This window comes from Leucopleurus acutus, assembly GCF_964270905.1.
Source record: "Leucopleurus acutus genome assembly, chromosome: 16".
Taxonomy (NCBI): Eukaryota; Metazoa; Chordata; class Mammalia; order Artiodactyla; family Delphinidae; genus Leucopleurus; species Leucopleurus acutus.
The window spans coordinates 16,147,342-16,171,991 of record NC_139158.1 but is presented as its reverse complement, the minus strand read 5'-3'; the positions used below and the strand labels follow the sequence as shown (position 1 = coordinate 16,171,991).

The 24,650-nt window shown below is 52.4% G+C and overlaps 1 protein-coding gene and 1 pseudogene across 2 annotated transcripts; both read right to left on the bottom strand.

Annotated features, from left to right (window-relative positions):
- Nucleotides 1–6,086: 6,086 nt before the first annotated feature.
- MVP (major vault protein) lies at nt 6,087–19,702 on the bottom strand. The gene is made up of 14 exons (XM_082857199.1): nt 19,561–19,702; nt 19,169–19,364; nt 15,678–15,801; nt 15,440–15,571; nt 14,449–14,543; nt 13,970–14,206; nt 11,968–12,249; nt 10,867–11,111; nt 10,585–10,782; nt 9,024–9,410; nt 8,084–8,200; nt 7,755–7,881; nt 7,042–7,230; nt 6,087–6,338 (listed from the first exon to the last, which is right to left on the bottom strand). The coding sequence occupies exons 1-14, from the start codon at nt 19,683–19,685 to the stop codon at nt 6,120–6,122; spliced, it is 2,673 nt and encodes an 890-aa protein (XP_082713325.1). The 5' UTR covers nt 19,686–19,702; the 3' UTR covers nt 6,087–6,119.
- Nucleotides 19,703–21,872: 2,170 nt separating this feature from the next.
- LOC309972961 (cytochrome c oxidase subunit 5A, mitochondrial-like) lies at nt 21,873–24,204 on the bottom strand (annotated as a pseudogene). The gene is made up of 2 exons: nt 24,171–24,204; nt 21,873–22,368 (listed from the first exon to the last, which is right to left on the bottom strand). The product of its transcript is annotated as a cytochrome c oxidase subunit 5A, mitochondrial-like (transcript).
- Nucleotides 24,205–24,650: the final 446 nt, after the last annotated feature.

Here is a 24,650-nt window from a genome sequence, read left to right as displayed (position 1 = left end):
CTAAAATCCCACAAGCCGTGTGCCACTGCCAAAGAAAAAAAAAAGATGTGTATTGAGCCTCAGCTGCTCTAGGCCCAGGGGATTCAGTGGAAAGGAGGCCACAGGATAGCCAGGAAGGCGATGATGCAGTTAGGGAGGTGCTTGTTGGGGGATAGGGTTAGAATGTGCTGTAGTGCTTTGGGTGTCTTAAGTAGAAAACTGGTAATAGGAATTGGGGCGGGAAGGGTTAATGCAGAGGAGAGGACTGATTCTCAGCTGAGGGAGCTGGGAGGCCAGAGAGCGCCCTGAGCAGTTGCCAAATGGGAGCGGATTGATTTGCTGGAACGCGGAGCACTGGGGGTTGGTGGCTGGAGAGCTGAAGAGAGGTGGGGTGGAAGCCTGCAGCAGTCTGAGGAACCCAGGAGGGCTTTTGGATTTCACCCTGAGGGCCACATGGAGGAGCTGAAGGAATCTTTCAAAATAATAGGTAAGTTATTCACATGTAAAAATAGTAAATTGCACACATTACAGAAGGATGACAAGTCTGCCACTTTAAGCTCCCAGTTCTCCCCAGAGGCAACCACTGCTACTCACTGATTCTGTGTCTAAATAAATTCTTCACGTCTACACGTATTCTGTATTTTAAAATTCATTTTTTATATTTGCTGGTCCGCTAATGAAACCCAGCAGGACCCTGTGGGGCTCCCAGGTACAAATCCTTTCCGTGTCTCCTGTTTCTTGTTTGTAGGAAATAGGCTTCATTCAGCCTCCGTGACCTTCCCTGAGTTCCAAAGGGCAGGTTCAAACAGTTGCTAATCAGAAGGGGAAACAAGGGAGGAGATGTCGAGAGACAATAGTGCAGCCTTGGCGTAACAATATCTTTTTTAAAAAACTTTATTTATTTTACTGCACGTGGGCTTTTTCTCTAGTTGCAGCGAGCGGGGGGTGGGGGGGGTGGGGTGGGGGGGTGGGGGGTGGGGGGTGGGGTGGGGTGGGGTGGGGGGGCGGGGGGTGCTACTCTTCGTTGCAGTGCGCGGGTTTCTCATTGCGGTGGCTTCTCTTGTTGCAGAGCACAGGCTCTAGGTGCGCGGGCTCAGTAGTTGTGGCTTGTGGGCTGTAGAGCGCAAACTCAGTAGTTGTGGCACACGGGCTTAGTTGCTCCACGGCATGTGGGATCTTCCGGGACCAGGGCTCAAACCCGTGTCCCCTGCATTGCCAGGCAGATTCTTAACTACTGTGCCACCAGGGAAGTCCCAAGATAGATTATTTTTAACTCATGTTAAGGCCTAATCAGGAGCTCCTGACTGGGAGCTCCTGAAGCAGAGATTCAGGGACTCAGGCTCCTCCCGACTTACGGTTCTGTGATTTTCAACACACAGCTTCCAAGAGCACCCTGCTTGCCTTCATCTCATGCAGGCAGAGGTGCACCTGGAGGACTGCACGAGGCTGGTTTATGGGAAGGCAGGGAATTGGCACGTGCTACTGCCACTCCCGTTGCATTGGCTGCAACTCAAGTCATGTGGCCACATCTACATGCAGGGGAGGTTGGGAAAGAGATTAGTTGTGGGACTAGGAGGAAGAGCAGATAGATTTGGTAGGCAGTGTCTTACCATATAGAGTGTGGTTTTGCTGTTTAAAGACAAACTTTTCTTGTACAAGGCGTACTTCAACAAATCAATTTATTTGGTATTCAACCAAAGAAAAGCCATTTGCTCCAGTGCTGGAGGAAAACAGGCTGTGTTGATCTTCAGCACAGGTCACACCATTCTGTATTTAATGGGCAATTTAAGGGAACTTCAAGGATAAATTTGGTACCAAGGGACTGACTGAGAATTGGGCTCCGGTGTGAGCTGGAACTCCACTATATTTCCAGCAAGGCCTGTTTTCCAACCACAGAGGTATGTCTTGTCTCCCCCACTATACAATAAGTGCTGGGGAGACAGTGAAAACCTGTCTTAATGCAAAAAGCTTCTATTACCTTATTGGATTTCACAACTTTATGAGGTACATGTAGTCAGGATAGGCTAGATTATGCTGTGGTAACACCCCCCCTCTGCTCCCCCGCCAAATCTCACTTAATGCAGCAAACATTTCTCCCTCCTGCTGCATGTCTATTGCAGGTCAACTGTGGCTCTGCTTGGACATTTTTCTCTGGGACCCAGGCCAATATTTGAATATTGCTGGTTAACATGGGCAAGGAAAAAGTATGGTGATGTCACTCCGTCTTAGATTTCATTGGCCTGAATAGGTCATATATGTGGCCAAGCCCAATGACCACTGGAGATCTATGTGGAGACATCAAGTCATCAGTTGGAAATGAGCTTAGAGCTCAGGGGTGAGATCAGGGATGGAGAAATGGATTTTTGAATATAAAGCCATGAGACTGGCCAAGAATGTAGCTGAGTAAGAGAACAAGGCTCTGGGAATTCCCCGGCAGTCCAGTGGTTAGGACTCCGCGCTTTCACTGCTGAGGGCCTGAGTTCAATCCTTGGTCAAGGAACTAAGACCTCACAAGCCGCCCGGCATGGCCGAAAAAAAACAAGGCTCAGAGTGATTCATATTTAGCGGCTGAGCAGAGAAAGTAGAGCTGGCCAAGGAGGCTGAGACACAGCCAGGGAGGTGGATAGAAAAGTGCAGCAGGCTAGGTCATGGGAGCCTGGGGTGGAAGAGGGGTGGCCAACTGTGCTGAATGATGGGAGAGGCTGAACGAGAGGACCTAACTGCTGGGTTTAGCAACAAGGACATCACTGGTGATGCCGAACAGAGCCATTTCCATGAAGCAAGGGGTGGAGACAAGCTAATTGGAGTGGTCTGAGGAGATAATGAGACGTGAGGCAGGGAAACTGAGGACTTCGGCTGTGAGGGAGGACATGTGGCAGCTGGAGGGAATGTAGGGCTGAGAGAGGTGGTTCTCCACGGGAGGGAGCAGAGCATGTTCATATACCGGCGACACCGATCCAGGAGACAGGGAGAAGCAGACGGTGCAGGAGAGAAAGGAGGTGGGGACGGAGGAGTGGACCCTGAGGACCTGAGGAAAAGGGGGCGAGCTGGGGTCAGCGGGACACGTCCTCAGTGGGAAGAGGAGGGAGGACAGAGTCCAGATGGGGTCGTTTGTTACATGGGATGCTGGAAAGGGCCTTCCTGCCCCATGTGCTTCTATTTTCTCAAAGAGGTGAGAGAAAGTGGGCAGGGGTGTGGGAGGTGGAGAGGAGAGGGGGTGTGAACAGCTGTTCTGAAGGGGATCTCACGCAAGCTAGACAAGCAGAGTCAGAAGCCATTAGGTCTCTCAAGATTCGTTGCCGTGAGTTTCAAATGAGATCAGTCAGTGGGTGGGGTGTTCTTCCTCCAGGAACACGCAGCTGGTCAGGGCGGGTGGGGGGGCAGCAGCTGGCTCAAGTCGGGATGGGGCGTTTTCCACTGAGCACCGTGGGGTGGGGAAGAGGCGAGGAGTGAGGGAGGTTTTTTTTAATTGAAGTATAGTTGATTCATTTTAATTTTTTTAGCTCTCATTACTTATGATCACTCCTCATACATAATCTTAGGCAATCAGTCATGGGATATAATTTTTTAAACCTTTACCCTATTGCCCACCTACATCTAATCCAGCTTCCCCTCTGGCCACCGCAGGGTGAGCGAAAGGAGATTGCCATCCAAAGACATCTGGTTTGGAATACGGGGACAATCAAACATCCTCAGTGGGATGTCAGCGGGGATCTGCCACCACTCAAAACTCAGCCCTTATGTGGTCTTGAAATTATTCCTGGCTGCTCCGTGTAGGGGCAGATCTAGGCACAACTGTGTAGTCCGTGAAGTCTGGTTTCTGCACTTCTTCCATGGCCCCCAGAGCTGCGCTGCTCTTCCCTGCAGCTGAGTCCTCCCCTGTGGCTTGTGCTTCACGGGCAGCTCTGAATCAATATGATGTTAATTTCTGCTGTACAGCAAAGCGATTCAGTTATACATATATATGCATTCTTTAAAAATTCTTCTCCATTATGGTTTATCATAGGATATTGAATATAGTTCTCTGTGCTATACAGCAGGACCTTGTTAATACATCCTGTACATAAAAGCTTACATCTGCTACCCCCAACCTCACACACCATCCCTCCCCAACCCCCTCCCCCTTGGCAACCACAAGTCTGTTCTGTGTCCATGAGTCTGTTTCTGTTTCATAGGTTCATTTGTGTCCTATTTTAGATTCCACATATAAGTGATATCGTATGGTATTTGTCTTTCTCTTTCTGACTTCACTTATGATAATCTCTAGTTGCATCCATGTTGCTGCAAATGGCATTTCACTCTTTTTTATAGCTGAGTAGTATTCCATTGTATATATGGACCACACCTTTTTATCCAATCATCTGTCAATGGACATTCAGGTTGCTTCCATGTCTTGGCTATTGTGCATAGCGCTGCTAGGGACATAGGGGTGCATGTAGCTTTTTGAATTATAGTTTTGTCTGGATATATGCCCAGGAGTGGGATTGCTGGACCATAGGTTAATTCTGTTTTTAGTTTCTGAGGAACCTCCAAACTGTTTTCCATAGTGGCTTCACCAACTTACATTCCCACCAACAGCGTAGGAGGGTTCCCTTTTCTGAGGGAGGTTTTGACTGAGAGTGAGTGAATTACACAACAGACGACAAAATCTAAGCTGGGCAAGATTGAAAGGAAAGGGGTGTGGGGTGCAACGTTGAGAAAGTGGTTGAGAACAAGGTCGCTGAAGCCTGGAGTCGGAGGAAGATTTGTTGGAAGGCAAGGATGAGGCGGCAGGCGTTGATTTCAGAGGTGCTGTGGTTATTAGTAATGACAAGGTCAAAGGATGGCCACGGGAGCCATGGCTGAGACAGGAAGGAACTTACCCTCCATGGGCAACCTTACCTGCTGTCACTTATCCCCAGAGGCCCTTGGCTATAAACAGTGCTAACACAGCACTTAGCACATGCCAGGTACCAGATGAAGAGCTTTAAATCAGTTACCTCTCCTAAGGGAAGATGTAGGGGATTTGTAGGGAGCAGGGGTGGATGAGCTGACCCCTTTGCCTATTCTATCCACACTGAGATGACACCACCAAGTGCTGTGGGCTAAAGACAGCCCCCCGCCCCAACCAGCTCAGACTCGAGTGGAGCTACTGGTCACCAATGCAACTCGAGCTGGAAGGAGACAAGAGCTCATGGGGCCAGGGCCCAGTGGGGGAAAAGGAATAAGACCCTAAAAAAGCTTCAACCCTGCTCAGGAGGGGAACTGCTGGCCCATTTCACAGATGAGGAAAAGAAAGATCAGGGAGGTTGCATTCTCGTTGCACAGTTAGTACATCCAAGCTTCTCTCTCTACCCCGAGACTTTTTTGCTTCCTCAGCAGAGACCAGGCAGGCCTGGCACCTACAGCTGTACCTGGGTGGGAGGGCTGGTGCACCCTGCCGCCTCCATTTGTGTGCCCAGACTGATTGTACCTGGATCCGTCCCCCAAATAAGGGCTCCTCACTGGTCATGGGGGAGGGTGAGAAGGGGGCACCCCTTCCTCAATGCTCCGAAGACCCCAATTCAGAAGCCCAGGGAGGTGCTCCAGTTCCTATGGCCCTGGTGCAGTAACTTCCTCTCAGATCTGACACCCCCATACGAGAAGGGACGCATGCACAGGCACCACGTGCAGGTGTGTGATTCAACCAGCAGGTGGCGCCAGAGAAAGCCTCCCAAGTGCTGGAGGTGGGGAAGCCAGGATGGATACACCCACAGCCAGAGGGTTAAGACTCCAGAACTCCCAGACCAAGCTGGGGTCTGGGACGAAAGGGCAGTGAGAAGAGATGGCACAGGAACCATCCCAAGGGGTACAGGCCCATCCTGTCACCTGTGGCATCATCTCCCCCAGCTGGCGTCTAGGAAAGCTGACTGCCAAAAGGATGGTCTGACTGTTGAGCCAGATTTGGGGCCCACACTCCCGTCAGCCTGACTGGGTTAGTCTTCTTCCTGCCTCAGTTTCCGCTCCACTTTACAGATGAGGGTAGCCTCTAGTAATTATCAAGATTTCAGGGGTATCTCTTCCCCACCACCATTAAACTCCCTTGTGATGCGGACTTATGGCGACAGAAGAGGGTTTAAATGCCCAGAAGTGTCAGTTTTATTTGGCAGTGCAGTAGGGAGCTAAGGCATGACCTGGTTGCTTCCAAGAGTTAGAGGGCCAGCAGTGGAGGGGAGAAGCAAGCCCTCTTGGGCACTGGGCGCCGAAGCTGCCTTCTTGGTTGTGGGCTGGGCCTCAGACCCGAGCCCCAGCAGACCCAAAGCTGTGTTGAAGAGGTTGATGGGGGCAGAGCCATCGGTGATGAGGGCTGATTTCAGGCCCAGGCTCTGGAGCAGTTTTACCTGGAAGGAGCAAGAGGCAGGCGAAAAGTTAGTCAGACCCTGGTCCCTTCTTATCATCCCCTCGGCCGCCTCTCCAGGGTGGGCTGCCCCCCTCTCTGGTCTGACATTGTAGCCCAAGCCATCCTCATAGGACTAGTCAGTGACAAGCAAGGAACATAAGGGGAGCCTGAGGGTTGCATCCCCTCCGAGGCCTCGCGGGCCTGAAAGCTCTGGGAGCTTTCAGCCAGGTTGCAGCCGTCCAGTCCTTCCTGTTCCTTAAATGCACCAGGTTTCATTCTTTGCACTTGGACCCTCTCCTGGGAAGCTCTTGTCGACTCTACAGAGCACTTAAGTATCCCCTCTTCGGAGGGGCCCTCCTTCCCCAGCTAACTTGACATGTCACCTCCCCCTTCACCATACCACCCTGTTGACTTCTTTCAAAGGGCTTGTCATAGACTGATGTCCCATCAGTTTACTGCTCTCGCAGGAGCTCCCACTCACTGCTGAGTCTAGTACTGTACCTGATAGGACACCATGCTCGAATGACATGGGATACAGAGACAGTCCAAGTTACCACCTCCCCTCGCCCCTCTGTCCCTGACATTTTTCTAGGTGTTGTGTTTGCCTCCCCGGCTCTGCCTTCTTGGTTCCAAATATGGTCCCAAGACATACACACAAAGACATATACACACACACCCATGCCTGCACTCTCCCCCCACCTCACCTGCATCTCCGGTCCTGCCACAGCAAGGTCCCTGATGGTGCTGGGACCCAGGGCCTCTGTCATCTGCTTGAACTTCTTCACCTCTACCTCAGCCAGCTGCTGGGCCTTGCTCACCTCCAGCTCCAGCTGGGCCCGGGCATAGATCAGTTCGAGCTCTCGCACTTTCTTTACTCGCTGGAGCTCAGCCTCCTGGAAGGGGAAAACCCAGCATTCTTTTCATTGTGTGGCCCCTGGACATGTCCAGCAAGTGCCCCAGCCAGCAAGCCTGAGGGAATTCAGATGGAGGGGATGGAATGGTAAACTTACCATCAGTTAGGGGTGAACCCCGGCTATGCCACCTTTTAGCTAGTGACCCTGGGAGCCCCTTAATTCAAGCCTCGGTTCCCTCCTCTGTAAGATGGAGAGAACTCGTACCCTTAATGGGATTTCAAGCATTAAATAAGATCTTGCATGTAAAACACAGGCAATACCTAGCATAAAGTGGGCCAGTGTTGGAGCACATGTCTGTAAGATGGGCGTAATCATCATCCTTACCTTCAGAGCAGGTATTAAGTGAATTGAAATAGGGCAAAAGACTTTGTAAACCACGAAATATTTGGACAGGGCTTTCTGTTAGGGTACTTGGTTTCCCACATGGCTTCAAGGACTGCAGCGATCGGGGCTTCTTCCAGACCCCAAGGCCACACCCTTCCATGGGCATCTCCCCCACTCACCGTCTCAATGGCCAAGGCCTCTGCCTTGAGCTTGGCCTGGAGCACGGCGCCTTCTCCCTCAATGCGCGCCGCCTCTGCGCGGGACTCGGCCTCTGCCTTGGCGGTCCCAGTGCTCTCCACTGCGGTGCTGGAGACGGCGCAGAGTCAGAGAGACCCAGGAGAAAGCCCAGCCCTGCCCTCCTCTGCCCTTGACTTATGCTACAGCAGCACGAGGACACCTGCGCACGGACGCACACACACACACGCGCATGCACGCACACACACACACCCCTCCCATCAGCTGCTCTTCCAAGACCCCCTGCCATCTTTTCTTCTAGTTCTGCACCCACCTCAGAGCCTCCAGCTCCAAGAGCTCCCTGCGAGCTTTTTCAGCTTCTGATTGGTCTAAGATCTTCTGTCTCTCAAGCCGGCCGCGGGCTGCTTGTTCTAGTCTCTGAGCCTCGTGCCTGGGTGGGAGAGGGGATAGGTAAGACACTGGCATGGGGCCAGAGCTGGAACAGGCGCTCCAAGTGCAGGGACCACTGGCCCATGGGAGGCCCCTGACGTGCAAATGAAAGCACAGCATGTGCACTGTGCAAGCCAAGTGTGATTCTAGGTGCAGGGGCACGTGGCTGTGACCGCGACTCCTGGTTTCACACGAGTTACTTTCCAGTGGGGAAAAAAGGACAAGTAAACAGGGATGATTTCAGACAGTGACAATCTCCTTGAAAAATGGGTGCTACAATAACATGACTGGGCAAAGAGGGTGCTGCTTCAGTTGGGGTAAGAAAGAAAAGGGTTCTCCGACGAGGTGACCTTTGGAGGCCAGAAGGAGGAGAGAACATTCAGGGAGAACATTCTGGCCAGAGGGAACAGCCAGTGCTGAGTTCCCACCCTGAAGAGCAGAAAGGAGCTGGTGGGCCTGGAGCATGTGAGCCTGGGGAGAAGGCTGGAAGGTGAGGAGGGGGAGGCTAGGCTGGACCCCAGAGTGCCTGGAGGGCCACAGATACGAATCTGGGTTCCAGCACAAGCAAGGTGAGAAGCCACAGAAGCAGGGGTGGCATCTATTCCCACCTTAAGTAGCCCAGGCTATCTGCTGGGTAAGGAGGACAGCAGGCTGACCACCAGGGTGCCGTGTTACCCAGGTCCTGGCAGCAGGCTAGAGACAGGGGCCCTGGAGAGGTCGGGCCCACAGTGGGCATCGTGGAGAGCCGGGCCCACAGTGGGCATCGTGGAGAGCCGGGCCCACAGTGGGCATCGTGGAGAGCCGGGCCCCCAGGCCTCACTCACCTGGCAGCTGCTTCCTGGGAGTTGGTGGTGATCTCAATGGCCAGCTGGACGCTGCGCTGCAGGGCGTCCCGGGTCCTCTGGTCCACGGGCTCCACCGACTGCACATCCACACTGCTGACCACCAGCCCATTTTGGGGGAAGACAGCCCGGTCCCGGGGCTGGGGCAGGGCCATGCTGTCAGACTCCTTGGTTTCTGGTGTCTCAAAGCCAAAGACAGCAGTGCGAATGATGCGGGCCGAGTTCTTATGGAAGTCATCAAAGGTGACAGAGGCCACGGCCCCTCGCACCCGGGACGCGATGGCCTTGCAGGCATCACCCACGAAGTCGGGCACTGAGAAGAGCTTGGCCGTCTCTTGGGGGTCCTTCCGGTCACTCAGCTCAAAGTGCCTGTGAGCAAAGACAACTCTCTCACCTTCAAAAAGGACACTGAGGGCTTCCCTGGTGGCGCAGTGGTTGAGAGTCCGCCTGCCGGACAGGGGACATGGGTCCGTGCCCCGGTCCGGGAAGATCCCACGTGCCACGGAGCGGCTGGGCCCGTGAGCCATGGCCGCTGAACCTGCGCGTCTGGAGCCTGTGCTCCACAACAGGAGAGGCCCGCATACCACAAAAAAAAAAAAAAAAAAAGGACACTGACACCCACCTTCTGTGGTTGGGAAGGGTCTCACGATAGAGAACGCTAATTAGCATCTGCTATGTGTCAGGTGAAGTCTTAAGAAACTTACATATTCCCATTTTATTTGCTCAGCCGCCCTATGAGGTGGGAATGAGCATTACCCCCATCATAGACAAGGAAATAGAGGTCCAGAGAGGTTAAGCGACAGACCCTAAGTCACGCAACAGGTGCCAAGCCAGAAAGTTGAACCCAGGCAGTGTGGCTCCAGGGTCTGTGCCCCCAAAGATATCAGCGCCCATCTGCCTTTGTCACAGTCCTGGCCACTCAGGCAAGAGGTGAGAAACGCGTGCTTGGGAGTTGTTGAGTACCGCTTCTGCATCTGACTTACCTCCCCCAATCCTCATCACTGCCATCTGAGCTCTAACTATGGACCGGTCACAGTTCCAATTCTCACAGCATCCTTTCCACAGCCCCATTAGGTTGATGGTTATGTCCTTAGCGTCATTTTACAGGCTGGGAAACTGAGGAAAGCACCCAATACTTGCCCAGGCCCACAGCTAGCAAACGGCAGGGCTGGGATGCACACCCACCAGCCGCAGAGTACTTGCTCTTGACCACCCGGCCACTCCCACCAGTTGGGTTTGATTCTTCTTTTTAAACCTTGTAGTTACACGTTTGGCTGAAGTCACACTAGGAGTTTAGCTGAGGAGTGTCCTCCTGCCGTTTCCCCCCACGTTCTACCCCCAGGTGAGCCCTCATCTTTCCTGTCGCTCCCCCTGGGCGTCAGACTGGATTTGCATGAACCCCTGGGTTTCCTCCTTGACCGTGGCTTGGAGTCAGGCGTTCTGCCCTGATTGTGAGCTCAGCACTCGAGGCGGCATCTCTTCTCTTCAGGGTGCCCCCGGGGCTGCAGCAGCAGGGGCCCTGGCCCTCCCCTCTGCCCCTTACCAGTTGTAGGCAAGCTGCAGCTGGAGCCTGGCGTGGTCTGCGGTTTCGATGGTGATGATGTCCGTGAAGAAGTCAGGCCCCAGCAGCAGGCAGAGCACGCGGCGGGCGTGGGGACACTTGGGTCGCCCAGCCGAGAGGGACAACACCGTGAACTGCTCCTCGGGACCCAGCGACACCAGCTCTGGCCCAAAGACCACGCTGCAGAGGGAGCCGGGAGTCAGAGGCCCGGAGAGGCCCTCCCGCCACAGCCCCACACGGCGCAGCCCCCAGGCCGCCGCTCACCGGGCTCTCTTCTCCCGGTAGTCGTACACCTGCACCGCGGCATTGTGGGGTACACGGTAGCTGACCACGTGGGTCTTGTTCCGGGGAGCGGAGGGCCTAGGAGTCTTGCATGTCTCTTTCTCACCCCTGTCCGCCAGAGGGTCCTGCCCCTTGTTCAGCAGCCCCTCCACCCCCGGAGGCAGCTCCTTCTCCCACAGGACTTCATCCTGGGTCAGCATGTAGGTGCTCCCGATCACAGCACGCACCTCGAGAGAGCAAGACGAGGAGGAATGTCACCGGCAAAGGGAGGAGGGGAAGAGTCCTACCCAGCATCCCTAAGGCGGAACTGGTCCAGGAGGTAGGACAGCATCGTGGTTAAATGTGGTCTCTGGAAGGAGGCTGAGTTCAAGTTCACTCTCTGCAAGTTCTTTCGCCTTAGGCAGCTCTCTCACCCGTGTGCAACATGGACCTGATAGTGGCAGCCTCACAGGGTAGAGGAATGAATGACATCTCACATGTCTAGTGTCAAGAATTTGGCGTATAGTAAGTTCCCGATATTATTTCTTCTGGAATCTTCCTTCATGGGGCAGCCTGGAGGGCATCCCAGGGTCAGATGCAATCCTAGGAACTAGGCAGTACACACTAACATTTCCTAGGATTCTGAGCTCTGCTTGTAGGTTGGATTCTTAAAGAGGTTGGAGATGTGGTCCTAGGTCTGACCAAGATCAAGGTTTAGATGAGAGGCAGAGAGGAGGGATTCCACCAGGAAAAGGGTATGGGAGGGAGGTCAGGTCTTACTGTTCCTAGGCCACATCCCAGTCAGACCTTTATGCCAGAAGCCAGATCTGCACTGGGGACTAAGTTTCCATCCTGAAATCTGGTTCATCTTCTTGCTTGAGAGCTCTAACATTTGAAATTAGATATTTAAGACAAAGGGAAGGCAAAAACTCTGGAGAATGCCCTCATATTTAGCAGCCGGCTGGCTTGGATGCTACTAGCGACACTGTTGAGTCCCTTCTGTCACCTCCACCATGCATCTCCCCACCAGCATCACCCACTTGCCCAGACCAAGCCACCACCAGGGCCACATGGCAGCGAAGGCGCCCATCCCTCAGTGCTTACCCTTCCGGTTCTGACGTCCTGCACGTAGATGCCCTCGTTCTCATCCAGCGGGATGGCCTGACGCTCTTCTACCACCTCCACCTTGGCAGGTGGCACGTACTCCAGGGGTCCACGGATGAGCCAGCGGTCCCCCGCCTGGTGGGAGACCTTCTCCTCGCCCTCCCCCTCCTCCAGGGGCCGCAGGGCCCTCAGTAGCAGCCCCTGCTGTTCCGACAGCACGTATACGTTCTGGATGCCTCGTTCCAGCTTCTCCCCGGGCTGGAGGAAGAAAGACTTCTCTCCCTAGTGGGGAGAAGCGGGTCAGGAGCAGTCGCCACCCAGGGCTGTGGGTGCCTCTGATGGTACCTCCTTCAGCTCCATGTGACCACGGGCTTGTGCTGAGGACAGGAGCCCCCAAAAGCACCCTCCCCACCCTTACGTCATACAATGAATCATTATCTAGACTGTGAGGCACTCTACAAATGCCTGTAGATCTGGTCAAACCTGCCCTGGGACTTCCCTGGTGGCGCAGTGGTTAAGAATCCGCCTGCCAATGCAGGGGACACGGGTTCAAGCCCTGGCCCAGGAAGATTCCACATGCCGCGGAGCAACTAAGCCTGTGAGCCACAACTACTGAGCCCGCATGCCACAAACTACTGAAGCCCGTGCGCCTAGAGCCCGTGCTCCACAACCAAGAGAAGCCACCGCAATGAGAAGCCCGCGTGCAGCAACAAAGACCTAATGCAGCCATAAAAAAATACATTAATAAATTAAAACACAAAGAAAAAACCTGCCCTGAAAAGTTCTGTAAACTGTCAAGGTCTGGGTTCTCACAAGCTCAATAGTTAAGAATTAACCTATTATTGCTTTATTTCTCCCATGCTTTGTTGCCTTGGGATGGTGTAGTCCAGAGTTGGTAATCTCTGATCTTTGGGCCAAATCTGGCCTGCTGCCTAGTTTTAATATATAATATAAATACATATATGTGTATATATATATTTGATATAACCCACATATTATAAAATACACCTATTTAAAGTATACAATTCAGTTGTTTTGGAATATCCAGAGCTGCCCATCATCACTACTCCCTAACCCCAGAACATTATCGTCCTGAAAAGAAACCCTATATACACAGTAGCAGTTACTGCCCAGCCCCACCCCACCCACTACGCATGAATTTACCTCTTCTGGACATTTCACGTAAACGGAATCATACAATATGTGGTCTTTCATGTCTGGCTTCTATTGCCTAGCATGATGCTTTCAAGTTTGTCCATGTTGTAGCACATATTAGAACTTCATTTTTGATTTTTACATTTTTGAATTATTTCAAGAACATGAGTGCCCTCAACCCCAGAAAGATTACCCATCATTCTTTTGACTGATACTCCATGGTATGGATACACCATATGTTTCATCCATTCATCAGCTGATAGACTGATGGGTTGTTCCTATTTATTCTACCTCCTGTTTTTGCAAATAAAATGTTACAGGAACACAGCGGCAGCGGTTCGTTTACAAGCCGTCTACGCTGCTTTCATGGCACAACAGCAGAGTTGAGTAGTTGCAACAGAGACCATGTGGCTCACAGAGCCTAAAATATCTGCGATCTTCACAGGAAAGGTCTGCCCAGCGCTGCTAGTCCCACATATAGTTCAGAGAGGGGATGAGGTAGAGGATGCGGAGAAGGGTAAACCAAGAGATTTGTTTGACGCAGGATGACAAAGTTTCCAGAACAGAGGGATGTGAAATATTAGAGGGAGTTTCCAGGTTTACAGACACAGTGCAGGGCCAGGGAGGCACTCACAAGAGAGGCCATGTGTGACCTCACGTCAGGGAAGCCAGAAAGATCAATGGGACAGTGTCTCAAGGGATAGAGACAAGTGTGCACAGAGGCAGCAGAAACAAGCTTGGTGTTTCTAGAACATGTACCGAGGGTGGGAGGAGGGCAGGGACTGGGGTCCAAGGGCCTTAGGCCACTCCAAAGGCATTCACCTCTGGGTGACGTGGAGACACTCACCTTGACCACACGCTTTTGTCCCAGCTGGTTTTTGCCATCTGGTCCCACCGGGTCGAGAATCACACAGTAGTTGTGGGGACCCAAGGTGGTGATGGACACGACCCCCATCACCTCCTCATAGACATCTGGTACGTGGGCGTCTGTGTCCTGCGTGGTCACCAGCCACTCCTCCCCAGAGCGGCGGGTCACTCCCCTGAAGTCTCGGAAGTTCTGCCGCGCCCGGAGGTGCAGGGCTGTCTGTAGAGCGAGATGTCGGGGGGTTTGAATAAACCCACCTCTAACTTCCTTGGGGGATCTGGGAACCCTACTGGCCACTAAATGATCCAGGTCTAAGTGACAGTGTCTACTAATCCAAGTGGACTTCTTAAACCCTTTCAGGTGACCCAGGACACTCCTCAGGTGATCTTATTTTCACATTCTCTGACACCGTTCTCTGCCACTCTGAGAGTCTCCCACCCAGGGTCCTCCAGAGCACAAACCATTTCCGTAAGGATCACAGCATCCACCACATCGAGAACCTCCTCAAACACTGCGGGAAGGTACGCACCCACGGAACGGACCAGCCATTCTTCTCCTGGGCCAGGGGCAGAGAGGCAAGGGTCAAAGGTCACCCAGCCTGTTCCCCAGCTGCCCCTCCTGCAGCCTAGACAACAGGGGACCCGCAGAACTTTGTGGGCCACTTTGAGATGCCACTGCCCCTATGCTCAAGGCCTGACAGGAGTCATTGTTTTCCTTTTTTGAGGCCAGAGGAAGACCAATCCCTACCTCAGAAAGATAAAAAAAAAAAAAAAGCCCTTCCAAGTGCCCAAGTTGATACATTCTAATACTCTGCTAGGCCTCCTCTAAGCTCCAAAGACCGACTTTTTTCCTTCCCCTAAAATGGGCAGAACTGCCTCTATTATAGCTGCAGAGGTCATTGAGCCTACTGGAGAAGCAAGAGTGCCGGGGGGAAAGTTCCAGTCTGGCCCTTCCTGGCCATAAACCCAGGCCTCAGTGATGTCATATGGAAAATGGGAGTCGTGGTGCCTCAAGGTTGTTGGAGGACTAAAGAAGTTGCCGTTTGTAAAGCATTTGAACCGCACCTGGCTCAGTCAGCACGGCCTTTGTGAAGACCTCAGTTAATACATCACATTTGTCAAACACAATTGCTAGTTGTATATGAACACCTGCTTTGCTGACCTAGAAACAGACATGGCCGCTGCCCCCAGCTCATGGTAAAGGGTTGGGGGGAAGGAAGAGCCATGTCAGCATGATCGTGATCACAGGATCCGGGTAGAGCCTCCTGAAGGGGGTGGGGGGAAGCAGCAGGGCGCAGCCCAGAAGAGCTGGCAAGAGATACCAGGGAAATATTTCCTCCAGGCTACAAGTGGCTACCCCCAAACTTCCCCACTTCCCCCGTGGTCAAGGCACGGCCTGCCCACCCCCAACCCCCCCCCCCCCGCCACCGTCAGCATCCCTTCAAGACCCCACCTGTCACTCTCTCTTTCCCCTCCCGGTCCCAGCATTCCTTGCGGGCCCTCAGCCGCAGGGCCTGGTTCTGCTTGATGACTGTTGCCTGAATGATCTCCACAACCTCCACCTCCTTCCGGGGGATATACGTGCCTGGGAAGGGAAGATGAGATGGGTGTTGAAGGTCAGAAGATATCAGTGCTAGAACGGGAGGGCAGGAAACCTCTGACCCTGAGCCGGCTGGAGAGGAAGTACTTACCAGGTCCTTCAAATAGCCACTCATCTCCTGCCACCACCTTGTCTCCATTCTTATCCTCAAAATCCAGCAGCGCCTTAAGATGGAGGGCGGTGTTGGGCAGAACCACCTGCAGTGGGGTGATGTCCTAATAGGGGAAGAAGGGGGGTCGTGAGGTATTCAGAGCTGGGACCCCTGGAGTCAAACCTGACACCGTGAAGGTCAGAGTCCACAGCATCAATCTCTCCATGTCCCAAAATAAGACTCCGAGTGGAATGTACAAGGTAGGTGTGGCCCCCAAGCCATCTGGTCTGAAGAGCTAAGATGGAGTTGAGAGCAAGAGGCTGCCGCTGCTGATGGGCCAAGGGCACACCTTCCTCTGCAGAAGTGCTCAGATCTTGTTATGAACTAGAAATCCAGGTGGGAAACTGGGTAGAGGGCTTGATGGGAGATGTGGGAGAAACATCTGAGAAGCTGAGTGAGCATCTCATGGCCCAGTGTGCACTGGGGCTCTCAGGAAGTATAAGGTGGTGGGAAGGTATAAACTTCTATAACAGGCACATTTGAAGCATGAGGCTTTGTTTTCAAGGTTGCCTCATGGTCACAAGACAGCCATTGTACTCCAGCCATCACATCTCCTTCCATCAGGAAGGGGGACCCAGCCACAAGCTGCCAAACCTTTTTTAGAGGTTTGTACAAATATTTTCTACAAATAGGATTTCACTTGATCTTTGATCCGAGGGAAGCACGAAGGCAAGGAAAGAGGCTCATAGAGGCTAAGGGACATGATCAAGGTCACACAACTAGTAAGAAACAGAATCAGGATTTGAACCTCAGCCTTATTAAAGGTTACCTGCCACTCCTTACTCCAACTAGAGTAGCCCCCTGGGAGGAGAAGCTCAGATAACTACTTCATCCACCGGCCACACTCTGGGTTGGAGAGGCAGAGCTGGACGTTTACTGCCCGGGCAAGCCTTTGCCTGGACATCTTCTATGTGCACGGCGCTCGGCTGGTTGTGGTGGAGTCAAGACATACCCCCATCTTCGTGGAGTTGAGGTTCCAGTGGGTGATAAGACAAACACAGACCAATGCCTCCAAGCAGACTGTGGACCGGGTCAAGGGGAAGAGGTTGCAGAAGTCCAGGTGAAGAAGTTGGGAAAGGCCCTCAGAGAGTAGCATTTGAACTGGGGCTCAGAGGAAGAGCTGGTTTTTGATATAAAGGTGTAGAAGGAGGAGGAGGAAGGTGTGAGCATTCTGGGAAGAGCATGTATTCCAGTACGGTTTTCATTTCTCACATCTACTCCATCGTCACTTCCTGTCTGTCCACTGCAAATCCAGGTCTGCCTTTATCTATCCCTGCCACACCCTCACCTAAGCCGCCAACACCTCTCGCCTGGATGATGGAAATATCTTCCTAACTGGTCTCCTGGCTGCCTCCTTTGTCTCCTTCCAGTTTGCCCCGCACACTGTTACAGGCTTTCAGCTTGAGTGACTAGGTCCAGTAGTATCACCAAGTGAGACTGGGAATATGGGACAAGAACAGATTTGGGGGTAAGGGGAAGTGGTAGCTTGGATAGCCAGTATGAGGCGACTGTGGGACATCTAGGAGAGGGCTTCCTATAGGCAGCTAGGGGACTCACAGCCCGTAGTTCCCAGCTAAGGTATAGAGTTGGGTGTCTTCAACACAGATGAAGTGATCAGGCCATGAAAAAAAAAAGAAGGAACAGGATATTCAGGACAGAACCTGAAGGCAGAGGGGACGGGGAGAAGATGGAAAATAAAGACATCCACAGAGTAAAACACAGACAAGTTTTAGTAAGAGGGCAGATCAACAATGGACATGGCTGAGAGGGTCTGTGAGACACAGAATGACAGTCCACTGGGTCTGCACTTAGGATGTCTTGGGGTTTTGCCAAAGTGGGATCAGCGGAGGTGGGGGGCCAGATGCAGGCGCTTGTGAGGCAACAGGGCAGAGAACATCAGGTACAAGTTGTCAAAGTAAATAGGAAAGATTGTAAAGCAACTATACCCCAATTAAAAAAAAAACTAAATACAAAAGAGAAAGCAGATAGCTAAAAATTAGATTGACAAGGCCATTCATAAAAGCCCATACAAACTTAGTGTGCATATCCTGGGACCCAGAAATTCTTATTAGTTTCTACTCTTAAAACAAAAAAGAAACTAGGGCTTCCCTGGTGGCACAGTGGTTAAGAATCCGCCTGCCAATGCAGGGGACACGGGTTCGAGCCCTGGCCCAGAAAGATCCCACGTGCCATGGAGCAACTAAGCCCGTGCGCCACAACTACTGAGCCTGCGCTCTAGAGCCCGCGAGCCACAACTACTGAAGCCCAAGTGCCACAACTACTGAAGCCTGCGTGCCTAGAGCCCGTTCTCTGCAACAGAAGCGACCTCAATGAGAAGCCCGAGCACCGCAATGAAGAGTAGTCCCCGCTCGCCGCAACTAGAGAAAGCCTGAGCGCAGCAATGAAGACCCAACACAGCCAAAAATAAAAAACAAATAAATAAATTTATAAAAAAAGAAAAAAAAGAAACTAGCACGCACAAGGGCACACACACACAAGGATATTCACCACAGCACTGTTTTTCCTTATAAATTGGACACATCCTAAATGGTAACTCAGGAGAAGGGCTGAACCTCTATCATATGGAATTACAAACAATTAAACAAGAAATGACTTATGCACCAAGATGAGAAGTTCATTCAAAATGAATAGTACAAAGAATAGTACAAGAATAGCAAGAATAGTACAAAGAATTCCCTTACACCCTTCACCCCGATTCCTTAAGGGTTAACATCCGAATCATTCTTCATCACTTAGTGTCTCCACACACATTTTCCCCAAAGTGCCTGCAGCTAAGTGGACCGGAACACCTCAGAGCTCCCGGGTCACGCTCTTACGCTCCCAGGATCAAGAAGCACTGCTTAGTAGAGGAGCCCAGAGTGAACAGTGTAAAACGGCAAGGAGGTGAAGGTAAACAAACGTTATAGAAATGAAGGCGGGGTGCCCTCTCACTCCGGCCCAGGGCCTTAGGGCAACATGGACGAGGGCCTGGCTGGCACTCCAGGTCTGCGATGGCTTCCCGTGGAGCGGCCACAGGCGTCCCGAGCCTGGGCCTCACCTGGTCCACCACTGCTGTCACCGCCCAGCGGCGTCTGGCACTGTTTGAGAGAATGAAACGCTTACTCTTGGCACAAGTCATTTAGTGTCAGACTGGCCAGGAGCTTCAGGCAGGCTCTGGAGCCTGGAAAGTTAGGTCCGGAGATGGGCCGACAGCTCTCAAAGGTCTGACCTGGGCATGTGAAGAGGAAGGGGATGTTTGGGGAAGGTGAGTGGAGGGGCAACAGGTCAGTTCTGTCCCAGTGAGAACCAGCAAATGTCACCTCCCACCCCCTCCCACGGCCCCAGTTTGTTTTCCCTCCAGAAAGCAGTGCTGAGCCCTAGGTCAAGGTAGCAGGACAGGTAGAGTGGGTACGGGGAAGGTGAGCAGGTACCTTTTCCAGCACCTCCCCTGGATACAGGGGGAAGGGGTCCTGGGCCAGCCGGATCTCTAGGTCAGCGTGGCGGAGCCGTACTTGTCCCGTGACGTCGAACAGCACGGCGTTCTGGGCGTCCCGGGCCACCGGGTTGGTTACTGTGCAGTAGTGGCGTGGGGGGATCGTCACCATGTGCTTGGGGGCAAACAGGACCCTGTTGGAGGGTGAGAAGCAGTGTGAGGACCCAGGGGACCCCCCGTTCCTATTCCCGAAGGAGGCGGCGAATGGGAAAGAAAGCTTCCTGTCACCCAAGCTAGAGAACAGGAAGGAGGAGATGGACGATCATGGCAGCCAGGCTACCAGGCCCTCCTTGGCCCCAGGTGCCCACATAGCCCGGTCCCAACACCAACCTCTCATTGTCCTGCCGGATGTAAGTCTTTGGCCCGACCTCCACGCGGGACACGTTGCTGTTCTGGTCCAGCACATGGATGTAGTGGTATGGCGGGATGCGGATGATGGACTCTTCAGTTGCCATGGTGACTCCTGAGCCCAGGGAAGCACAGAGTGTGAAAGACAGATGGGGAGAAGACAAAAGATGAGTCCAGGGGGCTTGGGATGAGGTGGGCATGAAGACTGGCTGGCGCTGGGGAAATGGGCCCTTCCTCCTCCGGCTCAGATTATGCCATCCTTCACTGTCCCCACACCCATCTGTTCCTTTCTTCCCACCCAGGGCAGCCCATCCAGACCTCATCCCTGCCAAGAGATGCTTGATGCAGTTAACCGCAGAAGCCCAGGGTTCTCCGCCAACTCCTTTCCCTCATTCCCATCTACTTTACCTCCCCCAAGCTTCCTGAAGTACTGGGAGGGGCTTAAGATCAAAACTTCCCCAGTCTCCAACCCCCATAGCGTAGGAGGTGGAAGCACACCAAGCTGGGAGAGGGGGTCAGCCTCTGGCGGTGCTGTGTGTCTTCCCCAGCACGGTGGGGGGCAGAGGCTCTGAAGAGCTCCCTGGCTCCTCCAGGGGCAGCCTCCTTTATTTCAGGGGATCCCAAGGGCCCCAGCTGTATGCAAACATTAGCCCATAGCCCAAGAACGTTTGCATGATCTTTGCAGCCCTCCCGCCTTGCACTTTAAGCAATCCTGGGATGAACCGTTTAGATGTGGGCCGCCTCTCAAGGAAGGGGTCCCTGATGGAAATGATGCTCCCATAGAATCAGCTGGATTAGAAACACCTCAAAGGGGACTTCCCTGGTGGTGCAGTGGTTAAGAATCTGCCTGCCAATGCAGGGGACACGGGGTCGAGCCCTGGTCCAGGAAGATTCCACATGCCGCGGAGCAACTAAGCCCATGAGCCACAACTACTGAGCCTGCGCTCTACTGCCCGCGAGCCACAACTACTGAGGCCCGCGCGCCTAGAGCCCGTGCTCTGCAACAAGAGAAGCCACCGCAATGAGAAGTCCATGCACCACAGCGAAGAGTAGCCCCCGCTCGCCACAACTAGAGAAAGCCTGCGCGCAGCAAAGAAGACCCAATGCAGCCAAAAATAAACAAATAAATAAAAATTAAAAAAAAAAGAAACACCGGAGTATTCTAGTCCTTTCCTCCCCAGTTCTCTGTGGTCTGTTGCCACCTGTGACTCCCTGCCATCATGGGTAGAGGTGGGTGGGAAGGAGAAAGCGAGTGAATGAGTACTGCATTCTGTCCACCCCCACCCTAACTGCTTCTGAAACCTGGCTGGTTACCTCCAGTGCTTGGCCTGTTCAGGAATGTCACACCCCCTACTTAAACCCCATCCCTGCCTCCAGCATGCCTTGGACTTTGGACATGTCCCGTGGAGTCACACAAAGGGAACCAAGTTTACTAAGTGATTCAAAGCCTTGCCCTCCTAGACTTTGGTCCAACTTTTTTTTTTTTTAAGTTTTTGGCCACGCCTGCATTGGAAGTGCAGAGTCTTAACCACTGGACAACCAGGGAAGTCCCGGTCCAACATTTTTGAAGCCACCACCAAAAAGGAGTGGTACACCATCTAGTCCACCATCCATACAGCTTCCAAACTGGGTGACAAATGTGAAGTGAGAAGGAGGAAGGGGGAGTGGCTTCGCACAGGAAAAAGAGGCTGGAGCCACAAAATTACAGAATCAAGGCCCAAGAGTTTTACTTGATCCACACAATCTGTAAAATTTCTTTTGTTTAGAAATTGTGAGTTACCACAAACTTCCAATTCCTGCTTCTCTTGAAGAATGAGGAGCCAGGCCTTACATTCCCACGTGGCAAACTGACGAGAGCCACATAGCAGCCGAGCCCTTTAGAGGGGCCACAAGCTTTCCTGCTTAACCACAGTCCCCACCACTCCCAGTTGTCTTACCCCTGGCGCTGATGCGCTCACATCACCTGTGTGGCTCCTCTCTAAAACCTTCCAACTCAGCATCATCCAAAAGGACTTTCTACAATGATGGAAATATTCTTAATCTGTGCTGTCTTTGGACTGACCACATGCAGCTATCAAACTCCTGAAATGTGGACAGTGTCACTGAGGAACTAAAATGTTAATTAGTTAATTTTTTTTCAGTTCAAACTCATTTCCTTTTTATTAAAGTCCAAGTTATGTTACATGGTTTGGTACTTAAAGGAAAACTTGTTCAAATAAGGTAATATGTTATCATCAATATTTCCAGGTGATTGTTTACAATCAAGTAGCACTATCAGTAAATTCTCGGGAAGCCCATCCATGGGGTTTACACTTTGTCAAGAGCCAGTTCCTCTGGAGTGGAGATTTTCAGTTCTTTTAAAGTTGGTCTAAGTTCCTGGATGACATAGGGGTAGATTTCCTTATGAGGTTCTGCTTTGTCCTTAACAACCTCTAGGATGCGAACTGCACTAGCAAAATCATTTAAGCGTCTGCATGTCTGCAAAGCAACATCAATGATTTGGGGCTCTGGAACCAGATCACAGCCAACAATCGTGTTCATCCCTTTACGCAATTCCCAAGCATCAATATCTGGCTTATTGAAGTATGTCACCCAGCGAGCAGCAAACTCCTCCATCTGTCTCATGTGACCCATGGGAGTAGCAGCGAATTCACTGGGTAACAGCGGCGGGACCCGGGGGGCTGGTCCGGGAGACTGACTGCTGCTACCGAGCAGCGCAGCGGCAGGCAGCAGTGCCTAGCGTAACAGCGATGGCAGCACGCAGGTTAAGGCTGAGAAGCTGGGTGTGAGCTCAAGACCGCTCAGGAGCTGGTGTTTAATTTTAATTTAAGTAGTCAAATGTGGCTGGTTGATTCCATATTAGACAGTGTGGATCTAATTAGTTGAGTCCCAGGTAGGGACAATGAGTCATGCAAGGCCACACAGCAAGTTGGTGGTACCATCAGGATGAGAATCCCGATGGAATGCCTGGTCCTGTTTCTCTCCAGTGGCAGTGCAGTACAATGGTGAGGGGCATGGATTCAGCCAGACTACCTGGGCTTATTTACAATTCTGATTTGCTGCTTTGCCTGGTATTGTTTCCTAATGTCTTACCTCATTTTCAAAGAGGTTACAGTTTTGATCTGTTTTCTTGGTACACTTTCTACATCAGGGGGTTATTATTCTGCTCCTCAATTCTTTTTCTTGCAACTTTGTATGGGATTTGACCTTGATACTTTTCTGTTGCCTGTTTGTCAAGTTAATTTCCCTTAACTTTTCTAATATCAGAGCTCCCTCTTCTGTTGATTTCAGGGAGTGTTTGAAAATCCAGGTGCTAGTCTTCTGCTTTCTGTTCTCCCCACTCTTCCCTGGACCTTGGCTTTCCTTCCTCTCTACTGCCTGCCCATCCTGCCCGGCTGTGCTTCCATTCCCCAGGAGAGGGCCCCCCAAGAGCACCCCACCCCCACCCCGGGGCTAGGACTGCCTGGATCTTGGTTCTAAACCTTACTGGATGGGTGATCTCAGACGAGTCCCTTGCCCTCCCTATACCCGTTTCCTGGCCTGTGAACTGGGGATGGATAGGTCATCAACCCCAACGTATGAGGACTGAGTTAATCATAAAGCACTTGGAACAGAGACTGGCTCTTAGCAGCACTATGTGTGTGGCTTACAGCTGAGGGCCAGCTTCCCTATCCAGTTGGAGGAAGTGACCTAGCACCAGAGGCTCCCTACCCCATCTGGCATCTCGGCCTTAACCCTCACTTGTTTACGGATCAGGAAGGTGGCAGGTTTTTGTGTCACCCCAGCTGTGGGCCTAGAATAGCAAAGGAGCATCCGACAGCCCAGTGAAGCCTCTTCCTGGTTCTCTGCAGGGCGGAAGCCTGGCCAGGAAGCCAGATGGGGGAGAGGAAGGGCTAGGGCTGCAAGAGGAGGGTCTGTGCAGCCCCACAGGGAAGATTTAAACTCTAGAAGGCCACACGAGGCTGGGAAGCAGGCTCTGGGAACAGACTCCAATGGCTCCTTTGGACGATCCCTCACCCCCTACAGCTGAGGCCTCTCGACCATCTGTCACCCCAGCTGGGCCCAGTCAGGGGGGCCGAGAGCTTCGCCCAGCTCACTGACTCAGCTGAGAGTCATCCCTAAAGCTAATCAGGCTGGGCTCCTGCCTTATTCCGAGGCCATGCCCTTGCCAGCTACCCTTGTTTCAGTACCAGGACCCTGTCTCACCTCCCTGATCACCCACCTACCCAGCCCTAAAGCTGTGCCTTCCATGTAAGTTCACCTGCTAAGTTCACCCAAGAACAGGTTTTGCCTTTTCAATGTTGCCGTCCCCAGAAGTGAGCCTCACTAGAGGCCTCTCAGACCAGGGAGACCACCCGACTCAGGCAGCATGTTTGTGTCTCATTAGACTTCCGTGGTTTACCAGATAACGTGCACAGTTAGAGCATTTCACTTCCAACATACCAGGGCCCTCAAAAGACAACGGCTAAGGACCATGTTGACCTTTGGAAGGTCCTGCCCAGCCCCGAGTTTGGCCCCAACTCCCTAAATTCACCGACACCTCCCTTCAGTGTCTGCTTCCAAGATCTGCCCCGTAGTCTGCTCTCTGGTACCTGTCCAACCTTGCCTGATCACACTGATCCTCATGTGTTATGACGCTCCTGCCAGAACCAGCCAACTTTTACCCAAAGTCTCAGAGACCAGTGGCTCCCCCGCTGCATCCCACACACCAAGAAGGGAGGGATGAACAGAGAACAAAACAGCCTGTGAGAAGAAGCTGGCTTCATCCTCTAGTGAAGAGGCAATTCTGGCCCTGTTCTGGCTCAAGAGTAAACTTGCTAGAGCAAAATTCAATTAATGAATGAGTCATATCATTATGTATCAGAGTTTCAGTGTCAGTTGTGAGTGGCTGACAGTGAATCTTAAACAGCAGATGCCCAGGTGACCAGCCACACTGGGTATAGGTCTGCAGTGTCAGCATCACCTGGAAGCCTGTTAATAATGCAGAACCTTGGGTTCCCCCGACCCCAGAGCTGCTGAATTAGCCAGCATTTTAACTAGATCCCCAGTGATTTGGGCATACATTAAACTAT

Bases quoted from the DNA above. Each gene is read 5' to 3' on its own strand.
- MVP (XM_082857199.1), bottom strand. From the start codon at position 19,685: ATGGCAACTGAAGAGTCCATCATCCGCATCCCGCCATACCACTACATC. The intron at 14,544-15,439 runs GTGGGGTCTTGA...CCCCTGGCCCAG, and splicing joins GGGGAAAGAGAGAGTGACAG to GAGAAGAATGGCTGGTCCGT. The intron at 9,411-10,584 runs GTAAGGGGCAGA...CTTTGCTCACAG, and splicing joins CTGCAGCTTGCCTACAACTG to GCACTTTGAGCTGAGTGACC.